Source organism: Oryx dammah, unplaced genomic scaffold (assembly GCF_014754425.2).
Source record: "Oryx dammah isolate SB20612 unplaced genomic scaffold, SCBI_Odam_1.1 HiC_scaffold_21, whole genome shotgun sequence".
Taxonomy (NCBI): domain Eukaryota; kingdom Metazoa; phylum Chordata; class Mammalia; order Artiodactyla; family Bovidae; genus Oryx; species Oryx dammah.
In genome coordinates, this window is record NW_024070205.1 from 50724609 (window position 1) to 50744594 (window position 19986).

Here is a 19986-nt window from a genome sequence, read left to right on the forward strand (position 1 = left end):
AGAAGACTCTTTAGAGTCCCTTGGACTGCAAGGAGATCCAACTAGTCCATTCTAAAGGAGACCAGTCCTGGGTGTTCTTTGGAAGGAGTGATGCTAAAGCTGAAACTCCAGTACTTTGGCCACCTCATGTGAAGAGTTGACTCATTGGAAAAGACTCTGATGTTGGGAGGGATTGGGGGCAGGAGGAGAAGGGGCCGACAGAGGATGAGATGGCTGGATGGCATCACCGACTCGATGGATGTGAGTCTGAGTGAACTCCGGGAGTTGGTGATGGACAGGGAGGCCTGGTGTGCTGCGATTCATGGGGTCACAAAGAGTCGGACACAACTGAGTGACTGAACTGAACTGAACTGAAAGTGCACGTATGTAACATTTTATAATGTGATAAATTTTCATTGATGTAAACATTTCCTTACAATCAAGACAGTGAAAGTATCCATTACCTTCAAAAATTACCTCATGACCCTTTGTCTTTCCCATATCTCCCCACAGCTCCCCATTTTTAGGCAGCAACCCATCTGCTTTTTGGTATTATAGATGAGGTTGTGTTTCCTAGAATTTTACAGAAAAGGAATTGTACAGTAAATATTCTTTTTAGTCTGGTTTCTTTCACTCAGCATGATTATGCTGAGACTCATCCATGTTGTATGTATATCAAGAGTTCATTTTTTTTGTTGATGAATAGTGTTCAATTGTATAGACATATCACAATTTGTTTATTCATTCATATGTTGATGAACATTTCGGTTGTTTGCTGTTTATGGCTAATTCAAATAATGCTGCTGTGAACACTAGTGTATGTATATTGTATAGACATATGCTTTCATTTCTCTAGGGTAAATACCTAGGAATGGACTGCTTGGGTCATACGATTTGTATGTTTAACTTTTTAAGAAACTGTCAAACTGTTTTCCAAAGTGGCTATATCATTTTACATTTCTACTAGCAGTGTATGAGAGCTTGGTTCCCCAATGATTTTATCAAGTAAGTTTTTATATTTGTAACCATTCTAGTAGGTGTTTAATGGTATTTAATTTGGTTTAGTTTGCTATCTTTTCATATACATATTTGTCACTCATACCTCTTTCAATGCCATTTTTATTAAGTTGTTCTCTTATTATTGAAATTTAAGAGCTCTTTATCTCTTCTAGATACAAGTCCTTAATAAAATTTACACTTTGCATACATTTTCTTCTAGTCTGTAACTTGTCTTTTTATGCTTTTCAGAAGGGCAGAAGTTTTAAATTTTAATACAGTTCAATTTGTCAAAATTTTTGTGGATCATGCTTTCAGTATTGTGTCTAAGAAATAGAAACAATACTTTGCTGCTTAACCAAAGGCCCCAAAGATTTTCTTTTCTGTTTTCGTATAAAAGTTTCATGGTTTTAGCTTCTACAATTAGATCTATGAGCCAGAATGAGTTAGTTTTTTATATATGGTATATGATATGGATTGAAATTCTTTTTTTTTATATGGATATCCAATTGTTACAGGACTATTTGTCAAAAACACTCCTTTCTCCACTTTTCTGCACCTGTATCAAAAATCAAATATCCACATGTATATAATGGATCTATTCATCTAACTTTATGCTAATACCACACATTCTTGATCATGATAGTTTTATGTTAAAGATTTATCTTGAAATCAGATAGTGTCAGTCCTTTCACTCTGTTCCTTTTCAAAGCTGTTTTGGCTTTTCTAGATCCTTTGTAGTTTCCAGCGAATTTAGAATCAGCTTGTCAACTTCTATAAAAAATGATAACTTGCTTCGATATTGATTTTGATTGCATTGGCTCTAAATCTGGGGAGAACTGACATGTTAACAATATTCAGTCCTCCAATTCATGAACATGGTATATCTCTCCATTTATTTAGATCTTCTTTAATTTTTCTTGTTTTGTAGTTTTTATTCTATGATTGTATACATCTTTTGTCATGTTTATCCGTATGTATTTCATAGTTTTTGATGCTATAAAATGTTCAGTATGACTCAGGGAACTCAAACCAGGGCTCTGTAACCACCTAGCGGGGTGGGATGGGGAGGGTGGTGGGAGGGATGCTCAAGAAGGAGGGGGCATAGGTATACCTACGGCTGATTCATGTTGATGCCTGGCAGAAACAAACACAATACTGTAAAGCAATTATCTTTCAATTAAAAGTAAATAAAATTTTGAAATGTTATTTTTTAAGTTTTGATATCTGACCATTCATTGCTAATATGTAGAAACTCAATTGATTATGGTATACTGGTATCCAGCAATCTTGTTGTTATGGCTGAATTATGTACCCCCAAATTTACACGTTGAAGTCTTAATTCCTAGTACTTCAGAATGACCATATTTTGAGATAGGGTCCTTAAAGAGGTAATTTAGTTAAAACTAGGTGGGCCCTAATCTAATATGACTGATGTTTTTACAAGAGGAGGAAATTAGAACACAGACACACAGAGAGAAGACCACATGAAGGCATATGGGAAAATAGCCATCTAAAAGCCAAGGAGAGACGCCTTATAAGAAACCAAGCCTACTAACACTTTGATCTCAGACTTCTTGCCTCTTGAACTAGGAGAAAATAAATTTCTATTGTCTAAGCCACTCAATCTATGGCACTTTGTTACAATAGTCCTAGCAACGAATACACTAAAAAGTTAAACTCACTTATTAGTTCTGGTAGCTTCTTTGTAGCCTCCATAGGCTAGTCTACATGCTGCTGCTGCTGCTGCTGCTGCTGCTGCTAAGTTGCTTCAGTCGTGTCCGATTCTGTGCGATCCCATAGACGGCAGCCCACCAGGCTCCCCCGTCCCTGGGATTCACCAGGCAAGAACACTGGAGTGGGTTGCCATTTCCTTCTCCAATGCATGAAAGTGAAAAGTGAAAGTGAAGTCGCTCAGTCGTGTCAGACTCTTAGCGACCCCATGGACTGCAGCCTACCAGGCTCCCCTGTCCATGGGATTTTCCAGGCAAGAGTATTGGAGTAGGGTGTCATTGCCTTCTCCATAGTCTACATAGGCAATCATATTGTCAGTCAATACAGTTTTACTCCTTTCTTTCAAATCTGGATGCCTTTTACTTCTTTTTCTCATATAATTGTGCTGACTAGCGCCTCCAGTACAATATTGAATAGATGTGGCAAATTGCTTACCACTTTGTGCTTCAATTTCTTCATATATAAAATGAGGGTAATAATAGTATGTATCTCATAGGATTGTTATAAGGATTGAAATGTATAAATATATATAATGTGCTTAAAACAGTGCCTGGATAATAGTAAGTACTAAGTGCTATATAACTTTTTTCCTTTGTTCATGTAAAATCAAGGGAGGCTACTAGATTCTGCTTCAAGATGCAAGCCAACCATGCTGGCTTCCAGATACGGGTTTTGCTCCATCCTTCCCCTAATTTCTGTCATTCTTAGTAGCAGTTAGAATTTTAGACTGGTAGCACTATCATTTAGTTCTACTGCCAGTCCAAGGCAGGAATTTCTTCAGTGTGCCACACCTAACCAGTTGCTGGCTGCGTTTTAAGCAAGAACTCTTCAGGCTCATTGAACACTCAGGAAGCTCGGATTTCTCAATTCTAGGGAAGGTCAGTGATATCTGGTGTGTGAGGTGACAGTGAGAGTTCCCAGAGGCTGGAAAGCTAAGGTTCTGTGTTCACTGTACGCATTGTTAGGTCCTCCAGCTGTTTCCACCATACCATCTGACTGACATGGGTGTTTGCATCTCCTATGATAGGAATAAACTCCATGGAGTGGGTCTTCTGAGAACTGGCTGCTCCTGTTTCTTGCCACTGGGGAAGCGAATTAGGGACAAGGGTAGGGCTGACTTCTATGCCTTAGCAACTGCCCAAGTCCTGAGTCAACACCTGAATAAACTCTAGGATCTTTTTATTTAGCCCCACAGGGGATGTGGGCACCCCTGGTGGCTCAGATGGTAAAGCATCTGCCTGCAAAGTGGGAGACCCAGGTTCAATCCCTGCATTGGGAAGATCCCCTGGAGAAGGAAATGGCAACCCACTCCAGTACTCTTGCCTGGAAAATTCCATGGACTGACGAGCCTGGTAGGTCACAGTCCATGGGGTCGCAAAGAGTCGGACATGACTGAACGACTTTACTTCTTACTTCTATAGAGGATGGGACCTGGAGAAGGAAAAGGCTACCCACTCCAGTATTCTGGCCTGGAGAATTCCATGGACTGTATAGTTCCTGGGGTCGCAGAGTCAGACAGGACTGAGTGACTTTCACTTCACTTCACTTCACATAGGGAATGAGAGGGGACTCAGGCTCAGTCTTCTCAACATGGCACATAAAAAACAAGTGGACTCAGACGTCCCTCGTGGTCTAGTGGTTAAGAATCTGCCTTCCAATGCGGGTCACACAAGTTGGTTCCCTGGTCTGGGAAGATTTTACATGCCCCTGGGCAACTAAGCCCCTATGCCACAATTATTGAAGCTCACTCGCCCTGGAGACCACACTGCAACAAGAGAAGTCACTGCAGTAAGAAGCCCGCACACTGCAACTGGAGAAAGCCTGCTCATAGCCACTAAGACCCAGCACAGCAAAAAATCAATCAATCAATAAATTTAACCAAAAACAAGTAGGACTCAACATTGTCTCATTCCTGGGAATTCTTAGCTAGAAGATCTCTTGGTTTCAGATTTAAGATGAGTCTTTTCCTGATGGAGCAGCAGGCTGCTTTTGTCACTTAAACAGTATTGTTACATAAACAATCAAGAGACAGTTTTGCCACAAGCAAAGTTAAAATTTCTGTCTAAATTATAACTAATAGGAATATTAGGACTGATTCAGGCTTTAGTATTTTACGTTTCCTGAGCCTGGCAGCTGGGTTTTTCTTCTTTCCACTAAATGCTATAGTTTAGGATTTAGGGAATTATGCAAAACACACTTGCAGCACCAGAGCTTAAATGGGTAATATCCCTGCCGGGTAGTATTTGCTCATGGTGGGGGCAAATGTCTTTGGAAAGTGATCCAGTTGCAGGAGACTGAGCAAGGGGTCCCAGGCCTTCTTAGTTCCAGGACTATCCTTCTTAAAATAAGTTTGAGAATGAAGTGCAAAACATATGCCAACGTCACATTAATAACAGAAAAATGTGCACTGCAAAGGCGTGTTTCTACAACTAGCAATTGCACTGCAAAACCATTAACAGCTCACAGCCCAACCAGTCTTCCAAAATACAACGGTGATGCATTTAAAATCTGCAGTTCTGCAAGGAGGTGCCCACAAAGTACCTTCTTCGAATTTGCATATTTGTGTACAAGAACACAAACCGTTTACGTGAGGCTTTAGCCCGTTTAAAATGCTTAAAAAGGTCCCCATGATTTGCTCTGCTTAAAATGCACACTCAAACTTTATTAAAAACATTTTTCAAAAAGAAAGTTTCATAAAGCTAGCCATCAGCGAGGCTCGATATAGGGGGTGGAAAATGGATCGTATATCTTTAACCCGCAGAAGTTAAAAGGCTTTTTTTTTTGTTGTTAGCTAACAATGGAAACTTTTTTTTTTTAAAGTGTTTCCCTCCCTCGGTCTTGCCAAGCAATAGAAAAAAAAAAAAAAAGAAGAAAAGAAAAACTTGTTCCGCTGAGTTCAACCCCAGACAGGCTCACAACTTCCTTCCTGCTTTCCTCCCCCAAGCCCCCGCCTTACTCCCTCCTCCCTCCTCCACCCCCACTCCCCCACTCCCCCGCCCCAACTTTTTTTTTAATCACACATTGAACAAACACTGAAGTAGCCGGGAGCAGACACTGACAGGGTAGTATCTCCACGGCTCAGAAGGGCGTGCAGGGCCGGCCGGCGTCGCTACTGCCCGGATCTCCCGCCCCTGCCGACCGGTTTCTCTTCTTTCCTACAACCCCTTTTTTTTGTCTTCCAAACGAAGTGAGGAAATCGTTTCTGAGCTTTTTGAAAAAACTTTTAAAGTCATCTTTCACCTACGAGGTCTACGTCCCTGGGTCATGTAGTCTGCACAGGACCCGGGAATCTGAGAAACTGCAGGTAAGCTTGGCGACTTTTTAATGGCTTTCGCCTCCAAACCCTCTTTCCCCTCACTGTCTGTTCTGGAGCGAATCTGAGGAATCTGGGATCCGGAAAAGCGCGGAGAGGTGGGCCGGGGAGATGGGCAAGGGGAGGGCGGCGTGCAGAGGAGGCACAGGCGAGTTTTCGCCGTCTCTTATGCTCTTCCGGACCGCTGGCTCTCAGCCGCCTACCCCGGCGCGCTGCAGGCATTCGCGGGCTCGGGCCGCCGGGCGGCCGGCTTGGCGCCGGGCGAGGGTGCCCTGGATGCGGAGAAGCCCTGCACTCGGCCGCGCGGCCTCGGGGCTTAGAGCGGGACCCCGGGAGGTTTGCAGAGCCGGGGCTCCAGCCCTGCTGCAGCAACGCACACCCATCGGTGTGGGCACGAGTCCACAGAGGGCAGCCGTGTCCTCGGACACGGGGGTGTGGAGCGCGGACTCGTTGTCCCCACGCGTGCGCGCGCGCGCGTACACACACACACAAAACACACATACACGCCCCTCCATTGGGGCGACGGCGGGGTGGGGGTGGGGGGCGGCAAGTATTGGTTCCGGTACAGCGGACGCGCGGCGCCTCGACACCGGGCGCGCGCAGACGCGCCCACACTCGCAAAACACACTTGTTTGGGGACTGGCGACAAAGCCAGTGCTTAAAATGCCTAGGCTGCCGCCCTGCCGCGCGCCCAGGCCGTCGTAGGCCGAGGGACACAGCATCAAGGCCAGGGTCAGGAAGGTAAACGGCAGGCAAGCAGGGGTCGCCCCAGACCCGGGCGCAGGCAGCGGCCGGGAAAAGCAGGTTCACATCAGCTTTCCTCCGAGTCGGTCCCTGATAGCCAAGAGAAGGTGGAGCGAGGACATCCTGAAGCCCAAGATGGGGAGGGGGGAGGGAGGAGGCGAAAAGCTGTCCCGTTATACCCGGTATAGCCAGTGCTTGCAAAGCCGAGGCGACCCCGAGACGGTGGAGAGGGTGTCCTCACTCTCAGAAAGATCAGAATCTGCCGCGCCCCGCACATAAGTAGTTGTATATCGTTCCCCGCCCGTCCCGCGTGGCTCTGGAGACAACTCTTAGCGTTTAAAATTGGAAAGGACCTTAAACGTATCACACACGGCGCATCACATCACCACAGCGCTGGCGACCGAGGCGGGGGGGTGGTGCCCAGGTTTATGTCCTCGCCGTGCCGCACTGCCCCTGTAAATAAGACATCTAGTGGCACCAGATCCCCGACAGATTGGGGTTCCGTGGCCCGGGGCCCGTCCTAATCCCCTAGCCGTCCCCCACACCGTCCCTCTGGGGTCCTGACTTGTTTCCTTGTTTCTTCACAGCGGCGCTGTTGTTTATGGACCTCTGGGCGGGGGCTGAGCCCGCTGTCTTGCCCCCCGCCCGCCGCCCAGGCCATGCTGCCCCATCTGCGCGCGGAGCCGCTGCCGCCGGGCCTCCGCGGCTGAGCCGGGAGCCGAGAGCCGCGGGAGGAGGAGACGCCGGCGGCAGAGCCGGAACGGGAGCGGCGGCGGCGGGCAGCGCGCAGGACCCAGTACTATGGCCATGTACTGCTATGCCCTCAACAGCCTGGTGATCATGAATAGCGCCAACCAGGTGAAGAGCGGCGGCGGCCCTCGGTCCAGCAGCAACGAGACGCCCCCGCCGCCAGGGAGGGCCGTGTTGAGCCCCGGCAGCGTTTTCAGCCCCGGGAGTGGCTCCTCTTTCCTCTTCCCCCCAGCTGAGTCGTTGTCACCGGAGGACCCCGGGAGCCCCCTGGGCTGGCGGAGTGGCCGGCGCAGGCTGAATAGCAGCAGCGGCAGCGGCAGCAGCGTGGGTAGCCCGAGCTGGGCGGGTCGTCTAAGAGGGGAAGGGCAGCAGGTGGTGACCGCCGGTACCCTCTCCCCTCCTGGGCCGGAGGAGGCCAAGAGGAAGCTTCGAATCCTGCAGCGTGAGCTGCAGAACGTGCAGGTGAACCAGAAAGTGGGCATGTTCGAGGCGCACATCCAGGCGCAAAGCTCCGCCACGCAGCCGCCCCGCAGCCCGCGTCTGGGCAGGGCTCGTTCGCCCTCCCCGTGCCCCTTGCGCAGCGTCAGTCAGCCCCCAGGAAGGGTCCCGGTTCAGAGCGAGGAGCGGAGGACCAAGTCCTGGGGGGAACAATGTCCGGAGACTTCCGAGGTCGAATCCGGGAGAAGAGGAGGCTCGCCCAGCGTCCGCCTGTCCAAGGACAAGGAGGGAGTAGTGGCACCTTTTCTCTGTCCTGCGGCCCCGTCAGGATCAGGGGCTCAGGGTCCCAGCGCTTCGGGGAGAATGGAGAAGGCGCTCCCTACCAGACCCCATTCTGGCTCACCCACCGCTATGGAAGTTGACAAGAGGGGCTCTCCTCCGTTGGGAACTCAAAACTCCCGAGCTCCCTCGTTGGGACTGGTCAGAGTGAACTTAACCGTGGACACAGCAGTGGCAGCCCGAACCACATCCACCGTTCCACACCATCCACACGACCCTGCCTTCATTGAGCCGTCTGAGAGGGCCCATGAACTTGGGGGTACGCAGGCCCTGCAGGCCCTGGCCAAGAGTCAGGGGCAGTCTCTTGGCAGTGAGACAAGCCCGGCCCCAGAGAGGGGCAGACCACGCAGCGGAGAGCCCCCTGGGAAGGTGGGGAGAGAAACTCTGTCCGGTGGCATGCCGGGCTCCCGGGCGCCTGGGACTGACGGAAGGCCAGAGGAGAGGACTGGGAGCGCACAGAGTCCGGCGGAGCTCCCTGAGGCTTCGACCTGGTTCAGGCAGAGTTCCAGAGGCTCTGTGGGGGCACAGAGTGCGGCCCTAGTGGTCAGGGAGGCACCGCCGGCCTGTGACAGAGTGGATGAAGGGTCCGCAACGCTGGGCTTGCTTGGGGGCAGCAGCTCAGCGCAACCAGGGACCCCGAAGGTGGAGGCGGGAGTTCCCTCTGGCGGAATGCTGGAGCCTTTGCACTGCTGGGAAGCAGCAAAAGAACTGAAAGAACCCCAGTACTTTCCTGGGGACAGGGTGGGCGTGCAGCCTGGGACCTCCAGGGTTTGGCTGGGCCCCATGGAAGAAGCCTGTCTGGCCTGGACGTGTGGCACAGCAGTGCAATCCAAGGGGACTTGGGGAGGCCAGCCACAAGGCAGAGACGCCCACCTCAGCCCAGACCGGCTATCCCCAGCACAGAAGGACAAACCTTCCCTGGGAGAGGCCTGCGGCCGAAACAGCATCCCCGCTGTCATCATCACAGACATGGGTACAGATGAGGATGCCCAGGAGGACAGGGCCTTGGAGGAGGCGCAGGGAAGCCCCCGGGGCAGCCTGCCGCTGAGGAAACTGTCCTCTTCCTCTGCCTCCTCCACTGGCTTCTCCTCCTATGAGGACTCGGAGGAGGACATCTCCAGTGACCCTGAGCGCTGCCTGGACCCCAACTCTGCCTTCCTGCATACCCTGGACCAGCAGAAGCCCAGAGTGGTATGTCTTGCCTTGAGAATTTTCTAGAACTTGCGCTGCTTTCGTGCCCGTGTGCCCCTTTTTCTTACTTTATACTGAGTCAGGAAGACCCTGACCAGGGCCCTGGGGCAGTCACAACCTCTAATTCTCTCCAGGTGTGTTTCCTGGGGAGGCACCTAGGCCCTGGCCCTGCGCTTTGTAGCTTGGACAGCAAATTGGAGTCACTTCTGTTACGATTTCCATGTACATCTTAAAAGAGATTTTTAAAGGTGCCTCTGGTAGGTCACCACTCACTTCTTGGGAAGATTATATTCATGAGTGTTACCAAAGGCTTCCTGATTAATCTCCAGAGATAGAGAACAGAGCTGTAGCTTTTGTCTGATCAGGTGACACACTTTAATTCTGTGATTCATTTAGGCAGAGGGGAAACTGACAAGGATATCAGCAAATTAACTCAGCCTGTACTAATAGGCCAGGAAAATGAGTGATGTGATTCTGTGACAGGTCCCTGAAACCTGTAGATAATGGCTGTGTCTGCTGGGTGAAGAACCACCTCACCTCAGTAAATTGTCAGGATGTTGCAATATTTGTGGGGCCAACAGAAGTAAGATACAGTTTGCTGTATGATTTAAAATGAAAACCATGCTTTGAGGTAAGGAGACAGTTTCTTTAATGACAGAATATTACAATAGGTTGAATTGCCTGAGATAAGCACCTGGGTGATACCCTTAGGGTATATACCTCTTCATGGACATGCTTATTGTCTGGTACAGGTACATTTCAAATACATTTCCAAGTGCATCCGTTGTGATTCAGCACACTGACATGTTCTGGCTGTGGCAGTAGACAGGGGTTTATTTCTGTACACGGTTTATTGCAGTGCTAGGCTGTTTTAACTCTTAGGAGGATCAGAGCATCGGACGGAAGACATAAGAGTTGAAGCTAGCACTTCTGAAAAGGTCTGGACTTTCTCTAAGCTTTTCCAGAGTCTGGGGAATTTCCTAGTTCTGTATGTGAGGGGGTTCTTGTCCTACCTTGGGGGAAAGTCTGCATTTTTATTGTAGTAGGTAGTCTTCCGATTTAATCTTGAATATCACGTACTATTCACTCAATGTGTTAAGCCACAGCAGCTGAGAACTTTTATATTTCTACGCTACATTCTTCACTAAGGTATTTTGGACTCCAAAGCATATTTCTGTCACACTTCCACTTCAGAAATCACAGTCTGAATCTTAGAAGACCAAGCGTTTTTTTTCATGAGACTCTGCTTTCTGCTGATGGTGGGGAGGCAAATGTATATGCAAAATGTGGTCCCCATCACCCTGGCATTTTGTGACCAGTACAAGGCATCTGACATGGACACCTCTGGTCCACCTGGAAGGGGATGGTGGTAAAGGGAAGGTATGGACCTTTACCACCATCTGAAGGTATGGCCCAGATTTCTCTGCCCTCTTGTCCACAATTAAAAGCCCATGAGTGGTCCTCTGTTCCTCTCCTCCCTTTGGCTTTTTAAACCCTGGAGCATAGCTGGCACAGCCAAGTTTTTTTTTTCACTTGTTCTCCAACTTTCCATTTGCCCTTTCTAGTGGTGGATTAGCAGCTCCTATTGGCTGGCTCTCAAAGTATTTTGTGTGTCCTGATGTTTGAAAAGGGCTCTTGTCTGGAAGTGAGTTAAAGGGGAGATAAATAATGACAGGTGATAATTTTTTTTTTCATTTGCCAGAGGGATGCCAGCTGAGAAACCAGAGGGTTGAGTGGTATCAAGTTAGCAAACAGGTCCAGAGGTGGAAATGAGGCCTGACGGCTGTCCAGCTTACCTCCCTCCTTTAAATAAGATTTTAGACACCCATAGAATAGGGCTGGGGGAAAAAAATCCCCCGCCAGCCTTGTTTTCTGAATCACATGAGGCCGAGGGCGAGTTGAAGGGGGGTGGAGGGAGGGAAGGGTGGGTAGCCAACTGGAAATTATGGGATCCTAGGGACTTTTGAGTTTTTGGTTGAGTGATAAACTCAGTTTTCTTTTTTTGTACAGATTGTTATGGTGGAGCCTTATCAGTGACACCGCAACATCTGTTCCTTGGGTCAAAAATCACTTGATTACCTGAGATGGATATTTTGTCTACAGAAGGCCAGACAACTTGATTGACTGGGCCTTTCGGCTGGCTGTTCAGTGTTTGACGGATAAAACCTGAGCTGGCGCTGTGTGAGGTTCAGTCAACACTCAGTCCTCTTCTCTGGGCTGTGCTGCTTATGTCTGCACTGCAGCCCTGCACTCAGGGGCGCACACATGCCCACACACACTCCCAGCACCCCACTGGGACACATAGGTTGCAAACCTGAGTGTTCAGCCTGGCGGTCACACAACCAACCCCTGACCCTCAGACCCATGCAGAGAACATTTTTTTGTGTGTGCCACCCTGTCTTTCCACAGAGTTAAACCTTCTCGTGCTCTTGCAGAGGGGTGTCTGTGTGTGACGTGTGTGAGGGGTGACCGTGTGTGACATGTCTGCCGGTGGAGGTGACATCCCCGCAAAGCCTGAAGCCTGGCTGCCAGGTTAGCTCTCCTGCTCTTTGGCTTCTCTGCCTGCTCGCTGCCTGTGAGAAGCCCCAGCTTTCGGTGCAGGGGGATTCGAAGACGTCCTTGTACTTAAAAACAGAGTGAAAAGTCGTTTGGAAACACACTCTGAAACTTCTTTAGCCATTTAGATGATGCAAATGAGCAGAGGCCTTTTTACTGAACGGGTGTGTGGTGAGAACCTTCTCTGCTCATTTGCTTCCCTGGGTAGGAGCTGTAAAGACACCCTCAGAAACATGCAAAGTGCTTGAGGCCTTTCCTGGGCTTCAGGCTTCAGAGGAGCCTGACAGATATGCTTGTCCCGGAAATAGAATGTTCCAAATTTTTGCACCTGTGTGTCTGTTTTTAAAGGATCAGACTCTTGAAATTTGCTCAGAAGTAGTTGTCCTATGTGCCCTGGGTTCAATGGCTTAAATTCAGGCATATTCGCATTTACTCTTTTCTGAGATCTGAACAGAAGTGAATTGCCCTGAGGAAGAATGGTGTTCTCGCTTGTTCTTTAAGGCAACTAGAAATTAATCAACAGTTCTTGACTTCCTTCTGTTAATCCATTTAAAAGTAAGTGGGCCATTGAAATGCCAGGTTTAAAGCACTAAATTAAGAAAAGCATGCTTTTTACTTTAAAAAATAGGTTTTTATTGATTAATTCCCAAATTGTATTATCAGTCATGTGTACAATAACAAAAACAAAATGTTGGCTTGATTATCTGGGGGGCATATAAAGAAGTATAATACAAAATCTTTGCCTTCTTGGTGCTTACTACTTTTTCAAGGCCTTTGAAATTTTGTTTCCTTTACTTTTTTTGTGTTAACTAGTTTTGTTGTCTTTTTTTTTCAGTTTCAAAAAGCAAACTAATACACACGGTAAAAAATTTGAACATTTTTAAATGGTTTTATGTGGTTTTTAAAAGTGTGAAATTTTTCCAATTAAAATTTAAAAGTCTTAGAGGGATCTTTGAAGGGAAAATGAATCTAGTGGTAAGTTCTTTTAAGTGGAAAATTCTGGAAGAGAATATTAAAGGCCCAGATTTATGGGGTAAAGAGTTCAGGTTGCATATGTTGTTTTCCTAAGGTGGGGCACCCTTCCACCTCAGGTGTGTGGTGAGGGTCTTTCTGGAAAGAGCTTAGGACCTTTCAGATCTGAGAGAACCCCAAGTCATTTATGTGAGGTTCTGAATGTTACCCTGATGTGTTTAGGGAGGAGACCAAGACTCAGAGAGGCAAAGGGACCTAAAGACTGCAGCTCTGGCTCAGATTCCTCCTTTTAAAATATGCACTCTGCTTGAGAATGATCTCACGGGGACCTATAGAGTTGTAACTCTGCGTGACTATGTAATTCTAGAGATTGGATTCAAAACCTGCTGTATATGAAATAGGTATCAGAGTGTCTGGAAAAGTGACAAGATTTCTGTGGTGTGGATCCCGGCAGTTGAGTCTGAAACAGGGCACATTTAATGGTGTGCTTTTCTCTCAGACCCATTCATTGATCTGTTTCTCTTGTTTCTCTTACCTGAAAGAATGGTTCTTTATAATTCCACATTGAAGAAGCATCATCAAAATAAATCAGTACTATACCCAAGCTTCTCGTTAATGATTAGACTGATATTAGAGGCTGTGCTGGTAGGATGCCAGCATGCTAACCTGAAAAGTGAAAAATACATTCTGTTATCTGAGGGCTTTGACCTCCTCAGATATTTAAGTTTGGAAATTGAGGCTTTGCCTGTGCAAAGCCAAAATATCACTTCAAAGAATTCATTTTATCAAAGATGAAAGTATAATTCATCCAGCTTAAAATCCTTCAAGTAAAGGTGAGACAGAGAAAAACAGAGATGGGTATTTAGGCATCACAAAAACACATCTCAAGATTTACCAGGCTTTTAGGTTTAACAACAACAACAAAACCAACATTAAACTGGACAGTTTCTGCTTTTAGAGAAATGTATCAGGTGTTACATAAAGCATTTTCAGAACTTTTGTTTTTAGTGCTGAGTTGCTACTGAGTCCCTTTTCTGATTTTTGTTGGCACATACCAGGTAAATGTAGTTACAGATTAGATTAGTCCTCTGTAGTTTATTTATATTCCTAGGAGCATTGATAATATTGTTTAGGCTTGTTTTATTTTGTGAAGTTTCAATTTAGTTATCTAAAGGTAGAATTAAAGCAGTTAATGGGAATAATTTTATGTCCTGGTTGAACAAACTTTGCAGACTTCAGGTAATCAGAGATTTGGGATTAACTCATGAACTCTTCTATATAGTGTTGTGGGCATGCCCTCCTCATGGAAGGGGCTATAGATTTTTTTTAAAATCTTTATTGAATTTGTTACAATATTGCTTCTGATTTATGTTTTGTTTTTTTTTGGCTGGAGGCCTTGTGGGATCTTAGCTCTTGGACTAGGGATCGAACCCGCATCCCGGGCATAGGAAGGCAAAGTCTTAACCACGGGACTGTCAGGGAACTCTCGTCTATGGGTTTTGTTAAAAGATGAAATACTGGCATTGTAGGTTATGTATGTCGTGCCCTCCAGTCCATAACAAATGTGTCTTGCAATTATTTTTTTCCTGACTAGGTGGAATTGACATTGTAAATGATTTATTTTTCATGTATCAGGGAGCTCATTGTTCATAAAATCACAGGAAACCCAACTGTGAACTTGTTGGTAACACGGAAAGCCATTTAGAGTGCCAGTGGCCGTTGTCTCATTGGAATATTTGGGGTTTTGTAAGTCCAGTTCTCCTGAGACTGTGTGCCATTCCGTGGTTGCATACTGTTACCTTAGTTAACTAGGGATTGTGGCACGTAGGTGACCTAACAACATAGAAACACTCAGCTTTATAGCATTCCCTCAGACCAGTGGGTCCAGTCTGCTTGACTGTGGAGGCCTCTGGCTGGGGCTGGAAGAATCTGCCAACCTGGCCCTGTGATCCTGTAGTCAAACTCAGCTTGCTGTAGTTGTGCCCTCAACTCTCTCATTGTGGTCCCACCAGATACCTGGGCATTCATTTTTCCAGAGGTAAATTATTATTTTAAAGACACTTCAGGTCTCCTGGGCTAAAAGACAATATAGATATAAATATGATCTTATTAGGACGGTAGGCCTCTGTTCTTAGAATTTAAAAAAACAAAATTTTTTCTATGACCTGCATAATTATCATAATAAATCTGAGTCTGGGAGAGTCTTTGGAGCTCCTTTCCTCTAATATCCACGTTTTACAGACGAGGAAAGTGAGGCCAGAGAGTATTCAATATAGTCATGTTTTACATTTTTCTTTTCACTTATAAAACTTCATTAGTGGATAAACTCCTTACTCAGCTGGGAAGATCCACCTTGGCTTTCAACATAGGACATGTTTTTGAAATGTTGGTTAATGGAATGGATGAATGCATGAGTAACAGGCAGTAGCTCTGCTGCATTGTCTTCCTGTAGAAGAACTGTGGCGTCATCTGCAAGAGGAGGGACAAAGAAAGAGGGGAAAGAACAATGAAGACAAGCTCGTTGTTCATTCCCGAGACCTTTCTGCCACAGGAGTAGGGGTGCCTGACCGAGATTTCCGAGAACTGGGTGAAATCCAAGACCACACGTGCCTGCAAACCCTCTGAAAAAATGAGGAGCGGAAGCATGATCTTGCAGAGTAGGGGATGAGAGTTCAGGGGTGCCGTGTTTTAAAAGTGCCTTAGATGGTTCCCAGAATGTAGTAGAGGCTCAGTTAACGTTAGTGGAGGTGGAGTTAGGAGACATCTTGAGTAGTAATGTCTGGAAAATCCACTGGGTCTCTTGGAAGAAATGCTTGGTAGCAGCTTAAGATTTTGTTTAGGTACTACATTCACCCAGTACAATCCTAGAAAATGATTCTGCCTCACCCAGTAAGGCTAGAATGAAATCGATTTCTCAAAACCCAGTGTTTGCAGTCTACTTGTGAACTCACCAGGCTTCCCTGGTGGCTCAGACGGCAACGTGTCTGCCTGCAATCCAGGAGACCTGGGTTCGACCCCTGGGTTGGGAAGATTCCCTGGAGAAGGAAATGGCAATCCACTCCAGTACTCTTGCCTGGAAAATTCCATGGACGGAGGAGCCTGGTAGGCTCCAGTCCATGGGATGGCAAAGAGTCGGACACGACTGGACGACTTCACTCTCTCTGTGTGAATTCACATGCTACTGTGGGACCACAGCAGCTTCTTGGAGTGCAGTTCATAGAACAGTGAGAAGGCTGGTCTTACCTTCTGTTTCTGTCTCTTAGTGTAGTTTCCTTTGATTCAGTGATGGGGTTGGGGATCAAAGACCAGCACAGGCCTCAGGGAACAAGATCTCCCGGAGTGTCTGAGCAGGGAAGACCACTCTGATGATTCTCATGGGAAGGCAGGGCCCTCCAGGCTTTCTCTGACATGTGATCGTTGTTTCACTGGTAAGCCAACACGCAGGCTTTTGACTAACTTGTCTGGAGTGTTTCTAAAACAATTTCATTAAGAATTCACTCTTCAGAGATCTGATCTTTCCTCTCTGTTGAGTTTTACTTGGGCATTTTACTGACTTGATATTACTTAATGGAAACCCATTCAACAAAAGATCTCTCTTCAGGCCACTGGTCAGTACTACATGTTTAATTTGCTGATAATTTTACTTCTGTTTTGCTCCAAACCAGCCGTTAAGTTTTATAAGTAACTGAAAAGAAGGAGGTACTGACAGTAAGCAAGCAGAATGAACCTTTGCAGTTCATATTTATGTAGGATTTAAAGAGGCGGGGGTGGAACATGGAGGGGGAGGATACATTTTTATTTTCCCATCGTAGAGTAAGTAGAAAAGAAACTCCTCATTTGATCCGGTGGTGACAAATATTGGACTGAAGAGATCCCACCCTCTTGAAGGTCACTATTATTCTGTTAGTCTTGCTTTTTACCTTTGTGGTAAGATTCTGGGTGGAAAGGGAAAATAAAATCATGCAGCATCTCAAACAGAGGCATTGAGATCATTTCCATTGACCTGGTGACTAAGATTAGGGTTTGCCTAACCCAGAGATGGGGCTTCCCTGGTGGCTCAGTGGTAAAGAGTCTGCCTGTCAATGCAGGAGACACGGGTTCCATCCCTGGATCAGGAAGATCCCCTGGAGAAGGAAATGGCAACTCACCCTAGTATTCTTGACTGGGAAATCCCATGGGCACAGGTGCCTGGTGGCTACCGTCCATGGTGTCACAAAAGAGGCAGACACGACTTAGCAACTAAACAACAACAACCCAGAGATGACATAAGTCTTATGATGCAGGGTAAGCCCTTTCCTTGGTCAAGCAGAACCTGGTCTGTTTGCTCATGTTTATAAAACTGATCTTAATACGTCCAGAAAGCAGGAACGAGGTACTTTTGCTTTGGGCTTTTGGAACTGTGACAGCAGTTTTCTTTCTTTACCTGTCTCAGTGGGTCCTCTGCTTCCTACTCCCCCCACCATCCATTTAATCAGGATGAATAAACTGATTGTACTGTTTCCCGAGAAGAAGCTGTAATACATTTTATATTAACAGCGCTTAATATTTTCATTCACTATGGGGAGTCTTCAGAGTGCCTCAGAATGGAGGGATTTGGTTCCCCGGTGACCAGCCATCCACCAGCTCACCCCGCAATCTCTCTTGGTATGCTGTGAGTTTGTGGGACCCCGGCAGTTACTGGGGAGGTCCCTGCACCCCCAGGCGGTTCCCAGCGAGTGTTTTTCCAATTTCGCTGACATTCTTTCCAGGCTCAGCTCAATTTGTTTTCTTCTTCTCTATGGCAATTGATGACTGAGTCGTAAAATGTATAATTCAGCAGGATCTCGTGTTAAGTGCTTCTTCCACAGTTGTGTAGGAGCTGGTGTTTGGCTAGTCCTCTGCTATGCATGGGTGTGTAAGGTTTTCTTTTTGCAAGTTAGCTATCTGAAGAGTAGGTTTAAGAAAATACACCTCATAACTATGGGGAAAGGATACCGGCTGGGGTACAGAGAGGAACTCAGGGAGTATCACTTCTGTAATCCTTATCTAACCTGAATCTATTAGCAGGAAACTGAAAAGGCCTGTGTATGACAATGAGATAAACAGTTTAATCTGTTAACAATGTCAAGTGGAAAATCCAACCGCAGCCAGTAGCTTAAGAAATGGCTCTTAAGAAATGGCTAGGAGGTTTTGTTGGGACAGCAGATCCTGAGACCCAGGTTGCTGAGCCAAGCATAGGAAAATGGGTCGCTGTGTGTTCAAGCTGGGAGGTTGGGAAGACCCTGGTTTGAGAGACTTCTGGAAAATCCTTACAGATAGAAAAATGTGCTGACGTACGGGACATTTTGAATGCGTTATAACTGGATATTTTAGTCTGCATGAGACCATCGAAACCTTTTCCTCCTCTTCACCATTGTCATCATTTTTGTCACAGCATTAAGTACTCATTAGTATTCAGCATTTAGCTAATTCCAGTAATTTAGGACACACCAGACGTTCTCTGAGAAGGTCTTGCTCCAGGAGTGCAGTGTGCTGGAAAGACTAGGACTCTCAGATTCGGCCCTGGGCTTCTTTGGGTTTTGGTGACATCATTTGTAAAATGGGTGTATCGATCATCTTCCGATCTCGTGTGGTCTTTTGTGAGTCTCAAATGACATTGTGTTTGTAGAGTCATTTTGAGAGTATATGCTTTCCTGCCTAAGTTTTTTTTTATTATGAATTCCATGATGTTGCTTTTTTCTCCCAAGTTTTCTCTTTATTTCTCCAGTACTCATTTGTTTATTTCTGTCGTGCATACTCTTACGTATGCTTGTTTTTTTTAATAAACAATGATCTATATTATTTTTTAAAGTTGACATATAGTTACCTTACAGTATCGTATTACTTTCAGGTGTACAAATATGATGTTGTTTTTTAAATCTTTCCAAAAGTGGATAGATGAGGGCAAGCACTGTACCAGTGCAAGATACGCCCACGTCTGTATGGCCGGAGGAGAAATTGCTAAGGAGTATGTCAGAGACAACCTTTATGTCCATAGCAGAGCCAGATCTGATGTGGGCATGACAGTGGGGCTGGGGAGCAGGGATGAGCAGACCCTCGGGATTGCATCCTAGTTCCACTCCAGCTGCTCAGTAGCGCCTCTTCCTGCCTGAGTGACCATCGCGGCCAGTGCACTTTATGCTTCTGTGGTTTGCTAACCCTGCGAATGCGATGGACACGAGGAACGGCTGGCGGGAGCGAGGAGCGGGCGCGGAGCAGGGGTCTGATGTACCTGGAGCAGGGCTGTCAGCTCCTGAATAATTGAGACCAGACCACAACTCCATCTGGAATCCAGGGATGCTTAATGGGGGCACTGATTTTTCCAGTACCGTGTGGTAGTTTTCTCTTGTGTCCTAGGAAGTGAAAAAGAAGAATTCAGCAAAATCTTGAGTCTTTAAAGCAGACATTTCATTTGGCAGTTAGATGCTGGGCACTTCTGAAGTAAGGCTGGGCCCTGGCTAGATCCCGAAACCTGTGCCCAGAGCTGGACCTCCTTTCTGGTGACTGCCCACGTTGAGAGGTGGAGGTGGCACCCCCGTGGCTGCCCAAACAACAGGCATTGGTCTACCATCTCTGTCTGCAGTTGCCTCTGCTGAGGAGAATGGCTTAATTGATGCAATCCCTGTCCTTGGGGATGTGCCCTCTAGGGCAAAGTGGATGCCAACAGACATACTTGAGATTTGCAAAATGCAAGAACAAGTTGTCTAACCATTAAACAAGCACAGTCATTAAATATGAGTTAATAAATAATGAATTGGTGTTGGCATGGAAAATGCAGGAAGCCTCAGTGCGTGTCGTGGAATAAGGAATAGAGGAATTGAATCTGGGCAGCAGCCACTGAAGACAGTCAAGGCCTTGAAGGGTTTGCTATCTCTGTTAGAAGTGGTCAAGCAAAGGCACTATTCTGGATCCAAAGGCTCTTGGAGGTTGGAGGGGATGGGGGCACCCACCTTAAC

At 46.5% G+C, this 19986-nt stretch overlaps 1 protein-coding gene across 2 annotated transcripts in view; it reads left to right on the plus strand.

Moving 5' to 3' along the window:
* The first annotated feature begins 5723 nt into the window (after window positions 1-5723).
* ITPKB (inositol-trisphosphate 3-kinase B) overlaps window positions 5724-19986 on the plus strand; it is a 102913-nt gene continuing 88650 nt past the window's right edge. Inside the window, exons 1-3 of one of the 2 annotated variants that reach the window (XM_040263652.1) lie at window positions 5724-6013; window positions 7354-9484; window positions 11495-12776. In XM_040263652.1, the coding sequence (XP_040119586.1) occupies window positions 7568-9484; window positions 11495-11521 (1944 nt within the window). In that variant the 5' untranslated portion in view covers window positions 5724-6013; window positions 7354-7567 and the 3' untranslated portion in view covers window positions 11522-12776. Of the gene's footprint in view, window positions 6014-7353; window positions 9485-11494; window positions 12777-19986 lie in introns of those variants that run through there. The other variant, XM_040263651.1, reaches the window with a different exon arrangement.